Raw genomic sequence first — 21,348 nt, forward strand, 5'->3', positions numbered from 1 at the left:
TTGAGTTTTTGCTTAGGTTAAATTAAACACAGGGATGTCAAAGAGAGTTTTGTGTCTTGTGTTGTGGCTGTGTGTTCTGTTGCAGCTATCAAGGAAAAGTTTCAGAGGAGGGTTTAAGTTGGAACTTAAATATTTTTTAAAATAACATTTGTTAATCCTTTGACTGTCGTATATATACGTCTCACAAGCCAGTGTTTTTGACGTATTAACCCTTAACCCTTTCGGGGTTTCGGCCGTACTAGTACGGCTTATGCGCAGGGTTTTTTGATGTACTAGTACGCATAAATTCTAGCGCCATCAAATCTCATGGGAAAAGGCTGGTAGGCCTAGATGTGAGAGAATGGGTCTGTGTGATGGGTGTGCGCAGTAGAAAAAAAATCTAGGACCCAGTGGTGCATTGTGGGAATGCCATCTTAGTACACAATGTCCACCATGCCTCGCGGTAACAAGTTCCTCACTCCTCGGCGAATTGGGACACTTTTGTTCCCAGTGACAGTTCTAATTCAGATGGAAGTGCCAGTGAAGATGAGTTTCAAGGTTCTGGTGAGGTAGTGACCGATAGTAATGACCATAATATCGGTAATAGTGAGGAAAACCCAAATGACCCTCAGCCTTCCACCTCTGCTGCTGGGCCATCTTGTTCACGTTCAGCTGTACCAGAATCAAAGAGGAAACTCCTATTTTCCCAAATCCCTGACTCAGATGTGAGCATTGGTGATGATAGTGATAGTGAATATGAACTACAAGCTCTTGAAAATAGTTCCAGTAGAGACAGTGAAGTGGAATATTCTCCAGTGAAGCGCCAGTATATACGACGATATATGTGCTCTGGCAGTGTGCCATATGCTATTCCAAGGGGAAGGAGTACATCTTGGAGTACATCCCGTGGCTGTACAACAGGAACTGACAGTGAAAATGACGATGATACTTTTGCAACTGGGATTGAAAATGTGCATGGTGGTGGTAGTGGTGGTGCCGGGCGTGAGGCACCAGCAGTGGGCCATGCTGCCACCCACGCCGCTGCTACCCACGCCGCTGCCACCCACGCCGCTGCCTCAGCTGATCAACAACAAAGGCCACCATCCCCCACCCACCCACCACACCAGCCTCCATAACCACAACCTCCACAACCACAACCACCTGTCATTGTCCAGTACTCACCAGCAGACCGCACCTGGGATTGGCAAGAAGCTGTCAATTTTGTTCCAAATCCCCACCAGTTTGATGACAGCCAAAGTGGAATACAGCCATGTTGTACACTGGGAAACAATGCCACTGAACTGGAATGTTTCGAGTTATTCTTTGATGAACCCCTGATGGAAAGTATTGTCATGGAAAGCAACACATACTACGAGTACACCATGGCAAACACAATACTTTCACCAAAATCACGTCTACACCTGTGGAAGGAGACAACTGTGGCTGAGATGTATCTTTTCTTTGCCACAATAATGCTTATGCCACATGTGTATAAGCACAAAGTGAAATCATACTGGTCAACAGACAGCCTGATTGCAACCCCAGGTTTCAGTGATATAATGGGAGTGAATTGATTTGTGCTAATGTTACGTATGCTTCACTTCTCAGACAAAACCAGGCCTGACACAAACGACAGGTTATATAAGATTAGGCATGTGTCTGTGTATCTGAAAGAGACATTCAATATGTATTTTTATCCCTTCAGGAAGCTTGTAATTGACGAGTCTTTGATTCTGTTCAAAGGAAGACTCTTTCAAGCAGTACATACCAAGCAAGAGGAAACGCCTTGGTATAAAGTTGTTTGTGCTTTGTGGTTGTTACAGTGGTCTGGTATTGGATATTATTGTGTACACTGGAAGTTATACATTGCAAAATACCAGGAAGTTATTGGGCATCTCTGGTGATGTGGTTAGAACAATGATAGAACCATACCTTGGTAAGGGGCATATATTATATACAGATAACTGGTACACAAGCCCCACACTCAGTGATTTTTTGCGAGTGAACATGACAGATGTGTGTGGCAAAGTGCGTGCAAATCGGAAACATATGCCCAGGTTTGATGCTGGCACTCGTAGAGGTGAGGTGCAGGCGTTTGCTGCCAATGACATCATGGCATTTCGGTGGCATGACAAACGAGATGTCACACTGTTGTCATCAGTTCACCCTAATGAAATGGCAGACACTGGCAGGCAGCATAGAGAGAGCAATGAATCCATTCTAAAACCTGCAGCTGTGATTGATTACACCTTCAATATGCGTTCAGTGGACAAATGTGACATACAGATTGGGTTTGCTGATTGTGTTCGCAAGAGATATAAGTGGTACACAAAACTCTTTTTCCATCTTCCGGACATTTCCATGCTGAATGCTTATAAAATGTATAAGATGAGGACCAGAAACACACCACCATATGGCGAATTCTGTTTGTCTGTCATCAGACAAATAATATTCAAGTACCAAGGAACAGCACCTGCAATAGACCGCCCACCAAATTTTCAACAACTTCCTTCTCGTTTGAAGCATGGTGATCACTTCCTGGTAAAACTGCCTGCTACTACTTTCAAGAAAAAGGCTCAGAAGAGGTGTTACGTCTGTGCACATACAAGAAAATGCCCACAACAACGCAGAGACACTCGTTTTATGTGTGAGGAGTGTAAAACACCACTGTGCATGACACCATGTTTCAGAGAGTTCCACAGGCTGCAGAACTTCTAGAAACATTCCCTGTGACTGTATATGTGTATATAAAATATAGAAAAATAGTAATAAACAACATTTCATATCATTTGTTTGTGTAAATATTTTCTGTAAACAAAACAATGACAACAGTGTTTATGCCATTATTGTGTAGTATTGAAAAAGAAATAACTTACAAAATACTGATCATATTGGTCTCACAGGCCATAAAAGTTACTTGGAAAAAGAAAAATTAAAAAATAATAGAAAATAGTACATAAAAAAGTAAATAAAAGAATACCGGGTGATGGCAGTCGGCGATGTTACCAGATGTTGTTCACTTTTTGCAAACTTCATGCCTTCATATCTCGGTAAGTACTGATGGTAAAAATTTTTTGTTTAGCCTATAATGTTTAGAAAAAAAAAAACTATTTTCATAAGAAAAAATAGTTTTTTTTTTTTTTTAAATTTGGCTGACCCTGAGAACAAGTCTCTGAGAGGACCTGCCGACCCCCAAAGGGTTAAACTGTCCAAACGTAGATATACGTTGACGTGGAACATAGATCTACGTTTTTTACATGCTTTCAAATGGGGAAAATCAAGGTCGGAGCAATATGCACGTGAACGTAGATCTACGTTTGGACAGTTTAAGGGTTAATACACCAAAATTCTAGCAGCTTCAAATCAAGTGGGAGAAAGCTGGTAGGCACATGTGTGAGAGAATGGGTCTGTGTGGTCAGTGTGCGCAGCATAAAAAAAAATCCTGCAGCACACAGTGAATAATGAGAAAAAAACTCCGACTGTGTTTTTTTAATTAAAACACCGACTTTCAGGTGTATTTTCATATAGTATATATGGTTGTATTGTCATTTTCTTTGTCTCATTTGATAAAATGGAAGACATATTACAGAAATAGAGATAATTCTGGCTGGAATCATCTCTATTTCTGAAAAGGACCTTGAAATTGAGCTCAAAGAAGCAGAAATGATGTTACCGTCCAAAAGTAGCGGAAATGACGTCACCATCCAATAAGTGTCCAACTAGCCATTCTAATGCGCAGTCACAAATGGGTTGACATTATTTATACAATTACTACAATATTGCAGTAGTCTACATAACAGTAAATCTTCTATTTTTTTGTGAATAAAAATTCAAAATAGAAAGCAAGAGTAATATAAGAGGGGCCTGGAGACATGACTAATAAACAGAGAAAATGTTATTTTAGTGCCAGGAATGTTTGCATTGCTTATTCTGGACCTTATTTTGAAATTGGCATCTTTTTTAATTTGCGTGAAATTGGCTAAATTGCCAATTTTGGTAAATGAATGGTTTCTTGTACTTAATCGATAAAACAAAAGGAGTTCTAAAGAAATAGCTATGAGTTTGGTCGAATGGAACAATGGAATTGGCCGAAAATAGGGCTCAAAGTGGGTGAAAGCACTGATGCGTATATAGTATTGCCAAGATAAAATTTCACGAGAGCGTAATTCTATAAATTTTCCATCAAATTTCGTTCTTTTGGTGTCATTACCACTGGGAAAAGATTCTCTATCAATATTCTGCGATAGACACTTCAGGAGTTGGCGTCTTGACAGTCAAAGGGTTAAAAGTAAGCCTTAAACAGGGATGTGTGATGTCACCATGGTTGTTTAACATATTTACAGATGGGGTTGTAAAAGAAGTGAATGCTATGGTGTTTAGGAGAGGTGATGGATTAAAAGATAAAGAATCTAATACAAAGTGAGAGTGTCACATTTGCTTTTTGCCAATGACAGTGTGTTTGAGAGATTCTGGAAATAAGTTGCAAAGATTGGTGGATGAATTTGGGAGAGTATGTGAAAGAAGGAAATTAAAAGTGAACATAGGAAAGAGCAAGGTGATGAGGGCAACAACAAATTTAGGTAATGAAAGATTGGATATCAGATTGGAAGGAGGGAGTATGAAGTGAATGTGTTCAGATATTTGGGAATGGACTTGTCAGTGTACAAGTGCACTACAACAAACATGCAGGTGTAAATCGCCAATAAATGGTAAGAACACACTAACTGTACTTAAGTCCTTTGTGAGTGAAACATTGTGCCAATGAAGCTTCCCTGCATTTAAGTGTCTTCTTACAAATAAAATAAGCCTCACAAAAAAAAGCAAGCATTCAAAATTATTCATGAGAGATCCTTCGGTAAAAAAATGTTGAGTAATTAAAATTAGCAAATTTTGGTACATTCTGTACACTAAATTTGCAGGACTTATTACCTGGCAGACTGGAGTCTTCCATAAAATGGTGACCCAGCTCAGTCAGGATCAAGTCTTATATGTTTAGCTGAGTAAAGCAAAGTAAAACAAACTTACACTGTATTAGTGGAATTCAGGTTTGGCAGTGCTCGTGTTCTAAAGGCAACAGTTACAGGACATGAAGGCATATCCCCATCATTAAGAATCACACAGTTGCTGATATTCACAACCACCAGCCATGTTGATAATGGTACATAGAATCTGTGGAAGAGACAGCAACAGTCATGAATAAATCATATGACATACAAACAAAAACTACATGCTCGCACCAAACTTTGTTACAGTGGACCCTCGGCTAACGCCTGCATCGGCTAACACCAAAATCAGTTAACGCCTCTCTATGGCATAAAAAAATTGGCTCGGCTAACACCTAAAAACTCGGTTAAGCGCTTTTGTCCCGAACGTGTCCACACAGCGCCCTGAGCGGGCCCGGTCACTCAATCCGTGTACCAGCTAGTGTGCCATTGTTTACAAGCCAGTCAAGATGATTCTACATGTACATACGATATGTTTTGTATTATTCCATTGTTTTTAGTGCTTATAACTGCTAAATAAGCCATCATGGGCCCCAAGAAAGCTTCTAGTGTCAACCCTGTGGTAAAAAGGGTGAGGTGTACTATCGAATTAAAAAAGGAGATAATAGAAAAGTATGAGAGTGGAGTGCGCATCTTGGAGTTGGAAAAGTTATACAACAAACCCCATTTAACCATCACTACTATCTTGTGCAACAAAAAGACAATCAAGGAAGCTGTTGTTGCAAGAGGTGCAAGTATGCTTACAAAACAGAGATTGTAAATACTTGAAGATGTGAAGAGACTGTTGTTGGTGTGGATAAACGAGATACAATTATTAGGAGACAGTATTTCTCAGTCAACAATAAGTGAAAAGGCAAGTCAGCTGCATGAGGATCTCATTAAGAAAATGCCTCCAAATAGTGCTGCTGTTGATGAATTTAAGGCCAGCAAAGGCTGGTTTGAGAGATTTAAGAATCGCATTGGCATACACAGTGTAAAAAGGCATGGTGAAGCTGCCAGTTACGACAAAAAAGCAGCTGAAAAATACGTGCAGGACTTTAAGGAGTACATAGACACTGAAAAATTAAAACCCCAACAAATGTTTAATTGTGACAAAACAGGCTTGTTTTGGAAGTAAATGTCAAACAGGACCTACATTACTCAGGAGGAAAAGACTCCCAGGACACAAGCCTACGAGAGACAGGCTAACTCTAATGTTGTGTAGTAATGCTAGTAAGGATTGCAAAGTGAAGCCTTTACTCATGTCTCACTCTGAAACTCCTAGAGTGTTCAAGGAAAACAATATCACCAAGACTAAATTGTGTGTGGTGTGGAGAGCAAACAGTAAGGCATGGGTCACTAGGGACATTTTCCTCGATTGGTTTTATGGCATGTTTGGCCCCACTGTGAAGCAGTACCTCCTGGAAAATAAATTGTCACTCAAGTGCATCATGGTAATGGACAATGCTCATCCTCATGACTTGCAAGAGCAAATTGCTGGGGAGTTGAGCTTCATCAAAGTGACGTTTTTGCCTCTTAATACGACTCCTCTCCTCCAGCCCATGGACCAGCAGGTCATTTCAAACTTCAAAAAACTGTACACCAAAGCAGTGTTTCAAAAGTGCTTTGAAGTGACCTCAGACACTGAATTGACCCTAAGAGAGTTCTGGAAAGATCACTTCAGTATCCTCAGTTGCATAAACCTTATAGGTAAGGCTTGGGAGGAAGCGACTTGCAGGACTCTGAACTCTGCTTGGAGAAAATTGTGGCCAAAATGTGTACAAGAGAGGGATTTTGAGGGGTTTGGGGCTAACCCTGGGAAGCCTATACCAGTTGTGGAATCTACTGTGACATTGGGAAAGTCCATGGCATTGGAGGTTAGTGGTGAGGATGTGGAAGCGTTGGTGGAGGATGACAATGAAGAGCTAACCACTACAGAGCTGCAAGAGCTTCAGGTGCAACAGCAACAGACCAAAGTTCAGGGATTTCCTTCAGAGGAGGAGGAAGAGAGACATAGGAAGTTGCCTTCGTCAAAGATTAAGGAAATGTGCACAATGTTTATAAAGTTGCAAACGTTTATGGATGAATATTATCCTGACACAGCTGTTGCAAACCATATTGGCAACTTGTACAATGACTCTCTTGTGGCCCATTTTAGGGAAATCTTAAAGGGATGCGAGAAACAGAGCTCTCTGGACAGATATTTTGCACGACAGGGGTCCTAGTGGCATTAAAAAGCAAAGAAGGGAGGTAACCCCAGAAAAGGACTTGTTACCTGAATCTGCCTGCATCCTCTGCCCTCCTACCATCTCATCATTCATCAACAAGTCCACAATAAAGGTAAGTGTCATTTTAGTATTGTTCATTGTGCATGTATCATTGTTTTCTGTGTAGGGAAATGTATATTTAATTTAAAAAAATTTATTTTGTTTAATATTTTTGGGTGTCTGGAACGGATTAATTGGATTTCCATTATTTCTCATGGGGAAAATTATTTAGTGTTATATTCTACCTTTGAAGGTTTTTAAATTTTTCTACTATATATTAACCAAATACACCTACCATCCGACTTACAACCTGCACGACATACGACCATTCAACTTACAACGGTGTTTTTTATGCCAAATTTCTGGGAAATAAACAACTGTTTGTGTTGTACACAGTGTTTATCCTAAACCTTACAGTATAAAATACAGTACTAACAGCATAAAAAGTAAAGTAAAAAATGAAATACCAAAATAAAACAATAAAATAAAGTCATTACAAAAATGTGATGTAGATATTTCGTAGTAAGGTTCGATTTACGTCCATTTCGACTTACGACCGGTTGGTTGGGACCGAACTCAGTCATAAGTTGGATGGGACCTGTAGTATACACCTTGGTAACTGATACCAATAAATTGGTTTAAAAAGGTAAGGGGGTAAACTCTAGGACATATTAGAAAAACATTTAAGTCCTAGGACTGAAACAATTTACTAATAACTGTTTGCTTATACAGTGGAACGTTGGCTTACGAACTTAATCCGTTCCATGACCGTTCGTATCCTGATTTGTTCGTATGCTGAGTCAATTTTCCTCATTTAACCCTTAAACGGTCCAAACATATATATACGTTCACGTACGTTTTATTTTTCATTCATTCAAAATTAGCGTGATAGGCCTGAGTAACCTAGACATGAGATAATGGGTGTGTGCACTCAGTGCGCACGGTATACAAAAAATCTGGGATGCCTGGGTACCACATGGTAGGACCAGTTACATTCAGCTCCATCCTGGGTCAACATCATGGCACATCCTCGTGATTCACTCACACCACGTCGTATTAACACTCTACTATTAGAAGAAAGTGATGCATATCATGAGTTTAGTGGATTTGACACCAATGGGGCCAATAATATTCAAGGAATTAGTGAAAATATCGACGATAATCCAGATGACCCCCAGCCCATCACCTCTGGGGTGGCGACGCCTGTCCTAGAGCCAAGCACCTCTGGGGTAGCCAGTGTGGCCACACCAGACCCTAGGCCAAGCACTTCTGGGGTGGCCAGTGTGGCCACAGAAGACCCTGGGCCAAGCACCTCTGGAGTGGCAAGTGTTACCCATAGGCAACTTCGCAAGAGGAAACTATCATTTTCCCGGTGTTTTAGTGATAGTGAAAGTGATGTAAGTGATGATGAGATTGATTTTATGCCAATCGAGGATTCGTCTAGTGATAGTGACGTTCATTATTCACCAGTGAAACGTACTTTTAGGTGTCGTTATCTATGTTCAGGCAGTGTGCCATATGCAATCCCCAAGGGTCGTGGCAGGTCACGATCCAAAACCCCGGTCACTGATAGTGAAAGTGATCATGAAGGGGAGTATGCGGGGATGGAGGAAGTAGTGTTGGGTGGCACGGTGACTGGACCACATGGCGCAGTGGGTGGACAGACAAAGGACCGCCCGGCACCCCCGCAACCATGTGCTGCCTCCACTCCTGTCCCTCCTCCTGCCCCCCCTCGCTCCATGCCACAGGTCCACCCTGCACCATGTGATCATGAGTGGAACTGGACACAAAGTATATTCGTGCCACAGCCTTGTGATTTTGATGCTAGTGGAAGTGGTATCCAGCCAGAATGTCCCATAACGAATGAGTCTACAGAGTTAGACTATTTCCAGTTGTACTTTGATAAGCCTATAATGAACTTGATAGTGACTCAGACAAACATTTATTACCAATATGTCATGAACAACACAGCAGAGGTTGGAGAATTGTCACGGCTGCACAGGTGGTAAGACACAACAGTGGCTGAAATGTATTTATTCCTTAGCAGTGTCATGCTTATACCACATATCTATAAGAAAAATATACGTAATTACTGGTCTACAGACCACTTCATCAGTACTCCAGTTTTCCGTGACGTACTTCCCTGCAACAGATTCACTCTGCTGCTACGAATGTTGCACTTCTCAGACAGAAATACGCCAAACAGAAATGACCTTCTATACAAAATCCGGGAAGTGTTTATGTATTTGAAGCAGAAATTCAGTGTATACTTTCATCCCTTCAAGAACATTGTTGTTGATGAGTCCTTGATTCTGTTCAAGGGACGCCTGTCATTCAAGCAATATATACCGAGCAAACGTAATCGCTTTAGTATAAAACTTTTTGTTATGTGTGACTGTGAGAGTGGTCTTGTGTTGGATGTAACTGTATACACCGGGTAAAACACACTTGATGATGACAGATGGATGTTGGGCATTTCTGGCAATGTTGTTCGCAGGATGATGGAACCATACCTTGGCAAGGGCCATACATTGTGCACAGACAACTGGTATACAAGCCCTATGCTCGCTGATTTCCTATGCATGAACAATACTGATATATGTGGAACAGTGAGAAGGAATAGGAAACATATGCCAAAGTTCAGTGGAGGTAGTACTGAAGGTGAGTGCAAGCGTTTCATGCTAATGACATCATGGCACTGACGTGGCATGACAAACGGGACATGACATTGCTATCAACCATCCACAGAAACGAGATGGTACAGAGAGACTGAGCAGGTTCAACAAAGAACCTATTGTAACGCCAGCTGCTGTTGTGGACTATACAAACAATATGTGACTAGTTGACAAGTGTGACATGATGATAGGGTTTGTTGACTGTGTGCGTAGGAGTTGCAAGTGGTACATAAAACTGTTTTTTCACCTGGTAGTCATTGCAGTGCTCAATGCATTCAATATGTATGAAATAAAGACTGGAAAACGACAACGTTTTGTAGATTTCTCTCTGAATCTCGTCAAACAGATAGCAAGAAACTATGGTACCACACCTGTACCTGCCCGGTGGCCTGGTGGCTAAAGCTCCCGCTTCACACACGGAGGGCCCGGGTTCAATTCCCGGTGGGTGGAAACATTTCGACATGTTTCCTTACACCTGTTGTCCTGTTCACCTAGCAGCAAATAGGTACCTGGGTGTTAGTCGACTGGTGTGGGTCGCATCCTGGGGGACAAGTTTAAGGACCCCAATGGAAATAAGTTAGACAGTCCTCGATGACGCACTGACTTTCTTGGGTTATCCTGGGTGGCTAACCCTCCGGGGTTAAAAATCTGAATGAAACCTTATCTTATCTTATCTTATTTTAACAGCAACCTGTCACACCACAACCTGTCCCCCAACCACAGCCAGAGGGGGAAGTGCCAGACCGAATCACTCCTAACTGTCACTATCTGGTACCAATACCGCCTACCCAAAGGAAGAAGAATGCCCAGAAAAAGTGTATTGTGTATGCTACCACCAAAAAAACGACCCCAACAGCAGAAGGACACACGATTCATTTGCCACCAGTGTGGGGTGGCACTCTGTATGAATCCATGCTTCAAGGAGTATCATACAATTGTGGAGTACTAGAAACATAAGTGGGACATGTAAATACTTGTATATAGTTGTAGATAATAACGTGTGATTCAGCGAGGTGTGCAAAATCACTTGTCAGTGTGTACATGTGTGTTTATGATAATTTAATAAAAATTTCGTATGCAATATTGGTGTATAAACAAACACTGGCATTGATATCAAATGATTTACTATGAAACATAATTATCATATCATGAAAACCAAGAAAATTAAAAAAAAAAAAAATGGAGGAAAACGGTCAATACGTATGTTGAATTTCTGCAAGTGGCAGCACTCCATGATGACGTCAGGTGATCGCCAAGTGCCAAATTCGCGGCCTCATATCTTGGTAAATACTGACCCTAAATTTTTTTTATGCTAAAACACTTAAAAAAAATGTGCTCTTTTTTTCTATATTTTTTTTTTTTTTTCTCAAAATATTCGGGGTGCTGCACAGGTGGACGTATATATATGTTTGGACCGTTTAAGGGTTAAATCACTGAAAAGCTATTAATCCGTTCCTGTGGAATTCCTCCTCTCAGAGGCGGAAAAATACACTTCAATATAATGCTAATATCAACTCTACAGCTTATTTATCCATCACAATTGATCTAATATGACGTAATAAACAACATAAATAAAATATATACCCAATACATACTCTAGAATGAATAAAATATATCATTATGTGACAAGTAGAGGCAGCCATAACTGCTCCCGCATTGTTGTGGTATTCACTGCCATCTAGTGACAGCCTTTCAAAGTGATCTATTATTATAATTATTACCTGGAGTTTACCTGGAGAGAGTTCCGGGGGTCAATGCCCCCGTGGCCCGGTCTGTGACCAGGCCTCCTGGTGGATCAGAGCCTGATCAACCAGGCTGTTGCTGCTGGCTGCACGCAAACCAACGTACGAGCCACAGCCCGGCTGGTCAGGAACCGACTTTAGGTGCTTGTCCAGTGCCAGCTTGAAGACTGCCAGGGGTCTGTTGGTAATCCCCCTTATGTATGCTGGGAGGCAGTTGAACAGTCTCGGGCCCCTGATACTTATTGTATGGTCTCTTAACGTGCTAGTGACACCCCTGCTTTTCATTGGGGGGATGTTGCATCGTCTGCCAAGTCTTTTGCTTTTGTAGTGAGTGATTTTCGTGTGCAAGTTCGGTACTAGTCCCTCTAGGATTTTCCAGGTGTATATAATCATGTATCTCTTCCGCCTGCATTCCAGGGAATACAGGTTTAGGAACCTCAAGCGCTCCCAGTAATTGAGGTGTTTTATCTCCGTTACGCGCGCCGTGAAGGTTCTCTACATTTTCTAGGTCAGCAATTTCACCTGCCTTGAAAGGTGCTATTAGTGTGCAGCAATATTCCAGCCTAGATAGAACAAGTGACCTGAAGAGTGTCATCATGGGCTTGGCCTCCCTAGTTTTGAAGGTTCTCATTATCCATCCTGTCATTTTTCTAGCAGATGCGATTGATACAATGTTATGGTCCTTGAAGGTGAGATCCTCCGACATGATCACTCCCAGGTCTTTGACGTTGGTGTTTCGCTCTATTTTGTGGCCAAATTTGTTTTGTACTCTGATGAAGATTTAATTTCCTCGTGTTTACCATATCTGAGTAATTGAAATTTCTCATCGTTGAACTTCATATTGTTTTCTGCAGCCCACTGAAAGATTTGGTTGATGTCCGCCTGAAGCCTTGCAGTGTCTGCAATGGAAGACACTGTCATGCAGAATCGGGTGTCATCTGCAAAGGAAGACACGGTGCTGTGGCTGACATCCTTGTCTATGTCGGATATGAGGATGAGGAACAAGATGGGAGCGAGTACTGTGCCTTGTGGAACAGAGCTTTTCACAGTAGCTGCCTCGGACTTTACTCTGTTGACGACTACTCTCTGTGTTCTGTTAGTGAGGAAATTATAGATCCATCGACCGACTTTTCCTGTTATTCCTTTAGCACGTATTTTGTGCGCTATTACGCCATGGTCACACTTGTCGAAGGCTTTTGCAAAGTCTGTATATATTACATCTGCATTCTTTTTGTCTTCTAGTGCATTTAGGACCTTGTCGTACATTATTATATTATTATACATATTATTTTATTATTATTATATATATTATTTTATTATCATTATTATAATGGGGAAGTGCTTATGGGTGGGGAGGATGGGATGAAAGGTATTCAGGCTTAATTTAGGGAACTGGAACACAGATCCAATTCCCTAGATCAAGAGCCCCTCACCATTTACTACTACTAATTATAATAATAATACTTATTTTAAGAATAATAATAAAAATACAATATACAATAATAGTAATAATAATAATAATAATAATAATAATATGTACTAACAGTAAGGAGAAATTCAGAAGGTTGCCAGTAGTTGGTGCCACAATCAGCAAAACATTGGTAACCACTACCACTCTTCACCTGTCTAGCCTTAAGTAGTCTATAAGAATTAGGTTAAATCTGCCAAAAATGCCTTGGCATGATAGTGGCTTTCTTTGCTCCAATCATATTATGATATGTAAACACACACTGTAACCTTTGCAAAGAAATAATTTTTTTTTATCAAGTCGGCCATCTCCCACCAAGGCAGGGTGACCCAAAAAGAAAGAAAATCCCCAAAAAGAAAACACTTTCATCATCATTCAACACTTTCACCTCACTCACACATAATCACTGTTTTTTCAGAGGTGCCCAGAATACAACAGTTTAGAAGTATATACATACATATAAAAATACACAATATATCTCTCCAAACTGCCAATATCCCAAACCCCTCCTTTAGAGTGCAGGCATTTACTTCCCATTTCCAGGACTCAAGTCCAATTATATAAAATAACCGGTTTCCCTGAATCCCTTCGCTAAATATTACCCTGCTCACACTCCAACAGCTCGTTAGGTCCCAAATACCATTTGTCTCCATTCACTCCTATCTAACACACTCACACACGCTTGCTGGAAGTCCAAATACCTCGCCCACAACACCTCCTTTACCCCCTCCCTCCAACCTTTTCGAGGACGACCCCTACCCCGCCTTCCTTCCCCTACAGATTTATACACTCTCCATGTCTTTTTACTTTGATCCATTCTCTCTAAATGACCAAACCACCTCAACAAACCCTCTTCAGCCCTCTGACTAATACTTTTATTAACTCCACACCTCCTAATTTCCACACTCCGAAATATTTTATTTATTTATTTATTTAACCCTTAAACTGTCCAAAAGTAGATCTGCAGTTTTACTGCCAGCACTCCAAATATTTTGAAAAATAAAAAAATCATTCTTTTTTTTTAAATTAAAGAGGGCAATTTTGTGTGTTATAAGACCAAAAAAAAAATTTAGGATTAGTACTTACCGAGATATAAGACGGCGAAGTAAGTGCTGGATGCTCACCTGACAGCAACATGGAGTCCTGCCACTTGCAGAAGTGTTGCCGATATATCTTTTTTTGTTTTTATTTTAATTTATATAATTTTTATGTTCTGATAATTACAATTTATAATAGTTCTTGTGATTTCATAGCCAATCTTTGTTCTGACACTAATATTAGGCACTGAAATAGTACTCAAATAGTCACACTCGCACAAGCAAGTGTACATTTTCACCTGACTTGGTCATTTACTATTGTCTAGAAATATATACAAAGTATTTATAGGTCTCAGAATTGTTTTAGACATGCTGTAGTATGTATGAAAGTCCTTGAAGCATGGTGTTTATGACAAGTGTCGCTAAACTGCTGACAGGGTAAGCAGTGGAGTTTACACAGTTACACACAAACATGTATATTTGTTTGTCTATCTGTCTGTCTGTCTGTCTATCTGTCTATCTCTGTTTATCTTTCTGTCTGCCTGTCTCTCTTTCTGTCTGCCTGTGTGTGTCTGTCTTTCTGTCTGCCTGTGTGTCTCGGTCTTTCTGTCTGCCTGTATTTGTCTGTGTATGTGCATGTCGTTCTGTTTGCCTGTGTGTCTCGGTCTTTCCATCTGCCTGTGTGTGTGTTGTTCTGTCTGCCCATATGTTTCGGTTTTTCTAGCTGCCTGTGTGTGTGTCTTTCTGTCTGCGTGTCTCTCAGTCTTAGAGAGCAGCTCATAAATCAGCAAGTATTACACACAATGCAGTAGTCACGTCTGATTCCTGGTGAAGTGAAAATGCGTATTACTTGCCACCGAGTTGCCAGTCGTGGATATTATGTCTTTTATCTACAAGCACTGTACAGTATGTACTTTGCCTGGAATTTTTGGGTTACCCTAGGTAACTTACACTATGTATAATAACTGTACTTATGTGTACATATGAGAGAGATATAGACAGATAGAGATACAGACAGCCAGATATAGACAGATAGACAGATACAGACAGAGAGACAGCCAGTGGTATCAAAAATGAAAGATTTTGCACATATGTTACACATGGGTTACTATAGAGGTTTTCGATATTTCCACGATCACTTGTGGCCACATCCATAACTGTCCTCTTGCAAGGGGTGTTAATATGACTTGACATCAGTGAATCCTTGGTGTTTGCCATGCTCAATTTTAGTGGTGCTCCCACAAGGTACTAAGTGGTCCAGGATTTTTTTAATACTGTGCACACTGAGTGTTAAGACTGATTCTATACTGACCAGGCATCTCATCCCAATCATGCCAAATTTGGAGGTAGGAAAAATAAAATCCTCCATGGGGAAGTAGAACAGAATTCTTCCTCCTTAAGCTATGCGTGTCATAACAGGCGACTAAAGTGCCGGGAGCAAGGGGCTAGTAACCCCTTCTGTATAAATTACTAAATTTAAAAAGAGAAACTTTTGTTTTTCTTTTTGGGCCATCCTACCTTGGTTGGATACGGCCGGTTTGTTGAAAGAAGAAGAAAAATAAAATGTAGATCTACGTTTGGAGCGCTAGCAGTGAAAACGTAGATAACCTTTGGACAGTTTAAGGGTTAAAGAACCTCTCTTGAGGAGAAAGTATGCACCCTGAAATTTTGTTCGTACCCAGAAACAAAAAATCGACTGAATGACGGTTCATATCCTGAAAAGTTCGCATGGTGGGGCGTTCATAAGCTGAGGTTCCACTGTGTGTCCTTTCAAACTTAACCAAAATAATCTGATTACTACTAGTTCTGATGTCAAAAGCATTATTTCATGATAGACAGTACTGTAACAGAATACTCCATTCTACTGAATGTACAGCAATGCATGCAACCAATGACCTGTCTTTGTAATACTCATTTGTGCTTTATTGTTATCTGTTTACAATAATGTTTTATCACTGATTACATCATTGCTTAGTTAATCTTAAGTTAATTTTAAGCCAGCCCGTAATGCTATGCATACAAGTGGCTTTGGCATGCTGCTCTTACCTGTATTTTTTTTGTACCTCTGTATGTATGTTCAAATTATTAAATAAATAAATAAATAAATAAATAAATGGATGTACAGTACTTATCCCACGAGCAATGGTCCAAAGTACAAAAATGAATTGTAATCTTTACAAAGCACCTTGAAAAGTATCAGTAATGATGCAAAATGATGACTTGGGTACATTAGTAGGTTAGCAAACAGCAACCACCCAGGGAGGTACTACTATCCTGTCAAATGAGAGTGAAACAGAAACCTATAATTGTTTTACACAAGGGTAGGATTGCTGGTGTGTTTTTTTTTTTCTGTCTCATAAACACACAAGAAAACAGATACATCTTGCTCCTTCAGCTTACTCTTAGGTCAAACTATATATAGTTTTTCACACATTTGTTGTTGAGAGAATTGCTAAGCATATTTAATGCATTTTTTAGCACATTTATTATATTAACTGTTGACTTGATGCTGGTGAAAGGCCTTTGAGCCAAGGAATTGATACTACCTTTCCCTTCCTTGGATCAAACCTGATTAACTCTCATTCCCTATATGTGTGTGACCCCTACAGGTTTAGTGCTTGCCCATGATCATAATATAAAACACTGACCTGTAATATTGAGACTCTTCAACTTGCTGGTAGAGTTGTATCTCTTGATGGGAATGTATTTCAGGCACAATATTTACAATATTTTCTTCTTGTCTATATGTCACCTCTGTCTGCAGCCAAGAGTGACAAGATGGAAAGAGACCCTATGAAAAAGAAATTTAATATTTCATTTAGTTTCCTCAAGACAACCAGTTAATTTTTATCTTCTGACAGCTTATTTTGTACCTAGGGATCCACTGCAGCTACACACCTCAAATCAATTATAACTCAACAAAAGGCAGTTCTCAGAATAATCACAAACTCTACCTATGGGCAACACACTATGTCTTTATTCCAATCCCTGAACCTACTAAATATAAATGAATTCATACATACTACTGTTTAATCTCCATGTTCAAACCATTACACTATAATACTTTGACTAAGCTCAGGCAATTCTCAGAAAATTATAACAGAACATATAGGCATCACACCAGAAACAAATACCTATTTGATATCCTTCGTGTTCCTTAAACCTCTATAGAAACTATGCAAATTAATGGACCAAATATATGAAATAATTTAAGAGATAGAGTTGAGGACTGCAACAAGTTTACTTAATTTAACACTAAGCTGCAGCAAGCACTGGGTACCTAAATACTGAAGACAAATCACTTACTCCATCTTTTATTTTATTTTTTTTTTTTTTTTATTATCACACCGGCCGATTCCCACCAAGGCAGGGTGGCCCGAAAAAGAAAAACTTTCACCATCATTCACTCCATCACTGTCTTGCCAGAAGGGTGCTTTACACTACAGTTTTTAAACTGCAACATTAACACCCCTCCTTCAGAGTGCAGGCACTGTACTTCCCATCTCCAGGACTCAAGTCCGGCCTGCCGGTTTCCCTGAATCCCTTCATAAATGTTACTTTGCTCACACTCCAACAGCACGTCATGTATTAAAAACCATTTGTCTCCATTCACTCCTATCAAACACGCTCACGCATGCCTGCTGGAAGTCCAAGCCCCTCGCACACAAAACCTCCTTTACCCCCTCCCTCCAACCCTTCCTAGGCCGACCCCTACCCCGCCTTCCTTCCACTACAGACTGATACACTCTTGAAGTCATTCTGTTTCGCTCCATTCTCTCTACATGTCCGAACCACCTCAACAACCCTTCCTCAGCCCTCTGGACAACAGTTTTGGTAATCCCGCATCTCCTCCTAACTTCCAAACTACGAATTCTCTGCATTATATTCACACCACACATTGCCCTCAGACATGACATCTCCACTGCCTCCAGCCTTCTCCTCGCTGCAACATTCATCACCCACGCTTCACACCCATATAAGAGCGTTGGTAAAACTATACTCTCATACATTCCCCTCTTTGCCTCCAAGGACAAAGTTCTTTGTCTCCACAGACTCCTAAGTGCACCACTCACTCTTTTTCCCTCATCAATTCTATGATTCACCTCATCTTTCATAGACCCATCCGCTGACACGTCCACTCCCAAATATCTGAATACGTTCACCTCCTCCATACTCTCTCCCTCCAATCTGATATTCAATCTTTCATCACCTAATCTTCTTGTTATCCTCATAACCTTACTCTTTCCTGTATTCACCTTTAATTTTCTTCTTTTGCACACCCTACCAAATTCATCCACCAATCTCTGCAACTTCTCTTCAGAATCTCCCAAGAGCACAGTGTCATCAGCAAAGAGCAGCTGTGACAACTCCCACTTTGTGTGTGATTCTTTATCTTTTAACTCCACGCCTCTTGCCAAGACCCTCGCATTTACTTCTCTTACAACCCCATCTATAAATATATTAAACAACCACGGTGACATCACACATCCTTGTCTAAGGCCTACTTTTACTGGGAAAAAAATTTCCCTCTTTCCTACATACTCTAACTTGAGCCTCACTATCCTCGTAAAAACTCTTCACTGCTTTCAGTAACCTACCTCCTACACCATACACTTGCAACATCTGCCACATTGCCCCCCTATCCACCCTGTCATACGCCTTTTCCAAATCCATAAATGCCACAAAGACCTCTTTAGCCTTATCTAAATACTGTTCACTTATATGTTTCACTGTAAACACCTGGTCCACACACCCCCTACCTTTCCTAAAGCCTCCTTGTTCATCTGCTATCCTATTCTCCGTCTTACTCTTAATTCTTTCAATTATAACTCTACCATACACTTTACCAGGTACACTCAACAGACTTATCCCCCTATAATTTTTGCACTCTCTTTTATCTATCTTCATAATTACCTTCTACTATTACTGCTGTATTGGCTTTCTCAAATGAGCACTACTGCTTCAATACTCTCTACTGATCTCTGTTCCTTAATTTACCAATAATCATTATCTCTCGTTATTAAGTTATTGAATTAAATATCATCTTTTGTAAAAAACTGAACCAACATACATAACCGATTTGGCTGAACTTGTTCATTTTTTTCTTATTATGTATCATGCTACACTTTTAATCTACTCTCACATGTGTATGTTTATCTTCATTAGAATTATACCCCTATGTGCAATTGTTCATTATATTTACTATGTTTCATTAACCCTTTCAGGGTCCAGAGGCCAAATTTCAAAGTGTACACCAGTGTCCAAGAATTTTCAAAAAACAAAATTGCTATTTTTTCGTATGAAATGGTAGAGAATCTTTTTCTGAAGGTAATAAAACAAAAAGTATGAAATTTGATGGAAAACTGACGAAATTATGCTCTCGCGAATTTTGATGTGTCAGCAATATTTACGAATCGGTGATTTTGCCGAATTTGACTCCCATTTTAGGCCAATTACATTATTCCAGTCGACCAAATTCTTGGCTATTTCACTAGTATTACTTCTATTTTATCGACTGAGCACAAGAAATCGCCATGTCAACTGTTTCAACTACAAAATAAAGTGATCAGAAATTGGTAATTTGGCCAATTTAACACAAAGTTCAAAATACAGTGGACCCCCGGCATACGATGGTATCGACATACGTTAAATCCGGCATACAATACACTTTAATGCAAAAATTTTGCCTCGCCTCACGTTAAAACACTCGCCTCACGCGATTCGTCCGAGACGCATCCCACGTGTGGCCTCAGCGCCAGTGTTCACAAGCCAGCCAGTGCGGTCGCATCTACGCATACATTCGGTACATTTCACATTATCCCAGTGTTTTTAGTGCTTGTAACTACAAAATAAGTCACCATGGACCCCAAGAAAGCTTCTAGTGCCATCCCTGTGGTAAAAAGGGTGAGAATTAGTATGAAATTGAAAAAAGAGATTAAGGAAATGTGTGTAAAGTGGCTCGAGGTGCAAACCTTTATGGATGAAAATCACCCTCACACAGCTATTGCAAGCCGTGCTGGTGACTATTACAATGACAATGTTGTGAACCACTTTAGACAAATCATAAAGGAACGAGAGGTACAGGCCTCTATGGACAGATATGTTGTTTAACCCCTTGACTGTCGCAAGCCCCTTTCTGAAACTGTCATTCCATGTCGCAAAATTAAAAAAAAAAAAAAATAGTTTTTCTTATGAAATGATAGAGAATCTTTTCCCGATGGTAATGACACCAAAAGTACGAAATTTGGTCGAAAACTCACGGAATTACGCTCCCCCGAAGTTAGCGGTCTCAGCGACATATATGCATCGGTGATTTCGCCAACTTTAAGCACCTGTTTTTGACTAATTCTGTTGTTCCAGTTGACCAAACTCATAGCTATTTCTTAAGAACTCCATTTTTTCTATCAGGTGAGTACAAGAAACTGCCCATTTACCGATTTGAACTACCCAATAAAGTGGTCAGAAATTGGCAATTTGGCCAATTTCACGCAAATTAAAAAAGATGCCAACTTCAAAATAGGGTCCAGAATAAACAATGTAGACATTCGTTGCACTAAAATAACATACATGTATCCTCTGTTCATCAGTCACATCTCTAGGCCCCTCTTATATTACTATTGATTTCTATTTTGATTTTTTATTCTTACAAAAAATACAAAATGTACTGTTATGCAAACTGCTGCATTATTGTAAAAATGGTACAAAAAATATCAGTGCACTAGTGAAAGAATATTAGACTCCCCAGTAGACGTGTATTGGACGTGTGGTGTGATTTGCTTACTCCTGAACATTGGTGAAAATCGAACATTTCTGCTACTTTGAGCTCAATTTCAAGGTCGTTTTCATAGTGAAAGTAATCAAAATCACATCTATTTCTGTAACATGTTTTCCATTTTATCACACAAGACCATGAAAACGAGAATACAAGATAAATATTATATGAAAATAAACCTCAAAGTCTGCGTTTTAATCCAAAAAAATTGGTCAGTTTTTTCTTTTCTCATTATGCACTGCATGCTGCAGGATTTTTTTTTATGTGGTGCACACTGACCACACAGACCCATTCCCTCACATGTGGGCCTACCAGCTTTCTCCTGCTTGATTTGAAGCCGCTAGAATTTACGCATAAAAATACGTCCAAAACAGTGGCATGTAAGACGTATATATATGACCAAAACAGTCAAAGAGTTAATATGTT

General features: G+C 40.0%; 1 protein-coding gene across 4 annotated transcripts in view; it reads right to left on the reverse strand.

The window, feature by feature from the left end:
• The window catches only part of LOC128692541 (transmembrane protein 8B), a 296,349-nt gene that overhangs the window by 202,638 nt on the left and 72,363 nt on the right, over nt 1-21,348 (reverse strand). For all 4 annotated transcript variants that reach the window (XM_070080854.1, XM_070080860.1, XM_070080865.1 and 1 more), the window contains 2 exons: nt 16,799-16,941; nt 5,005-5,148 (listed from right to left, as the gene is read on the reverse strand). In XM_070080854.1, coding sequence (XP_069936955.1) covers nt 5,005-5,148; nt 16,799-16,941 — 287 coding nt within the window. The remainder of the gene's footprint in view (nt 1-5,004; nt 5,149-16,798; nt 16,942-21,348) is intronic.

The sequence above is a fragment of the Cherax quadricarinatus genome, chromosome 6 (genome assembly GCF_038502225.1).
Source record: "Cherax quadricarinatus isolate ZL_2023a chromosome 6, ASM3850222v1, whole genome shotgun sequence".
Classification (NCBI taxonomy): Eukaryota; Metazoa; Arthropoda; class Malacostraca; order Decapoda; family Parastacidae; genus Cherax; species Cherax quadricarinatus.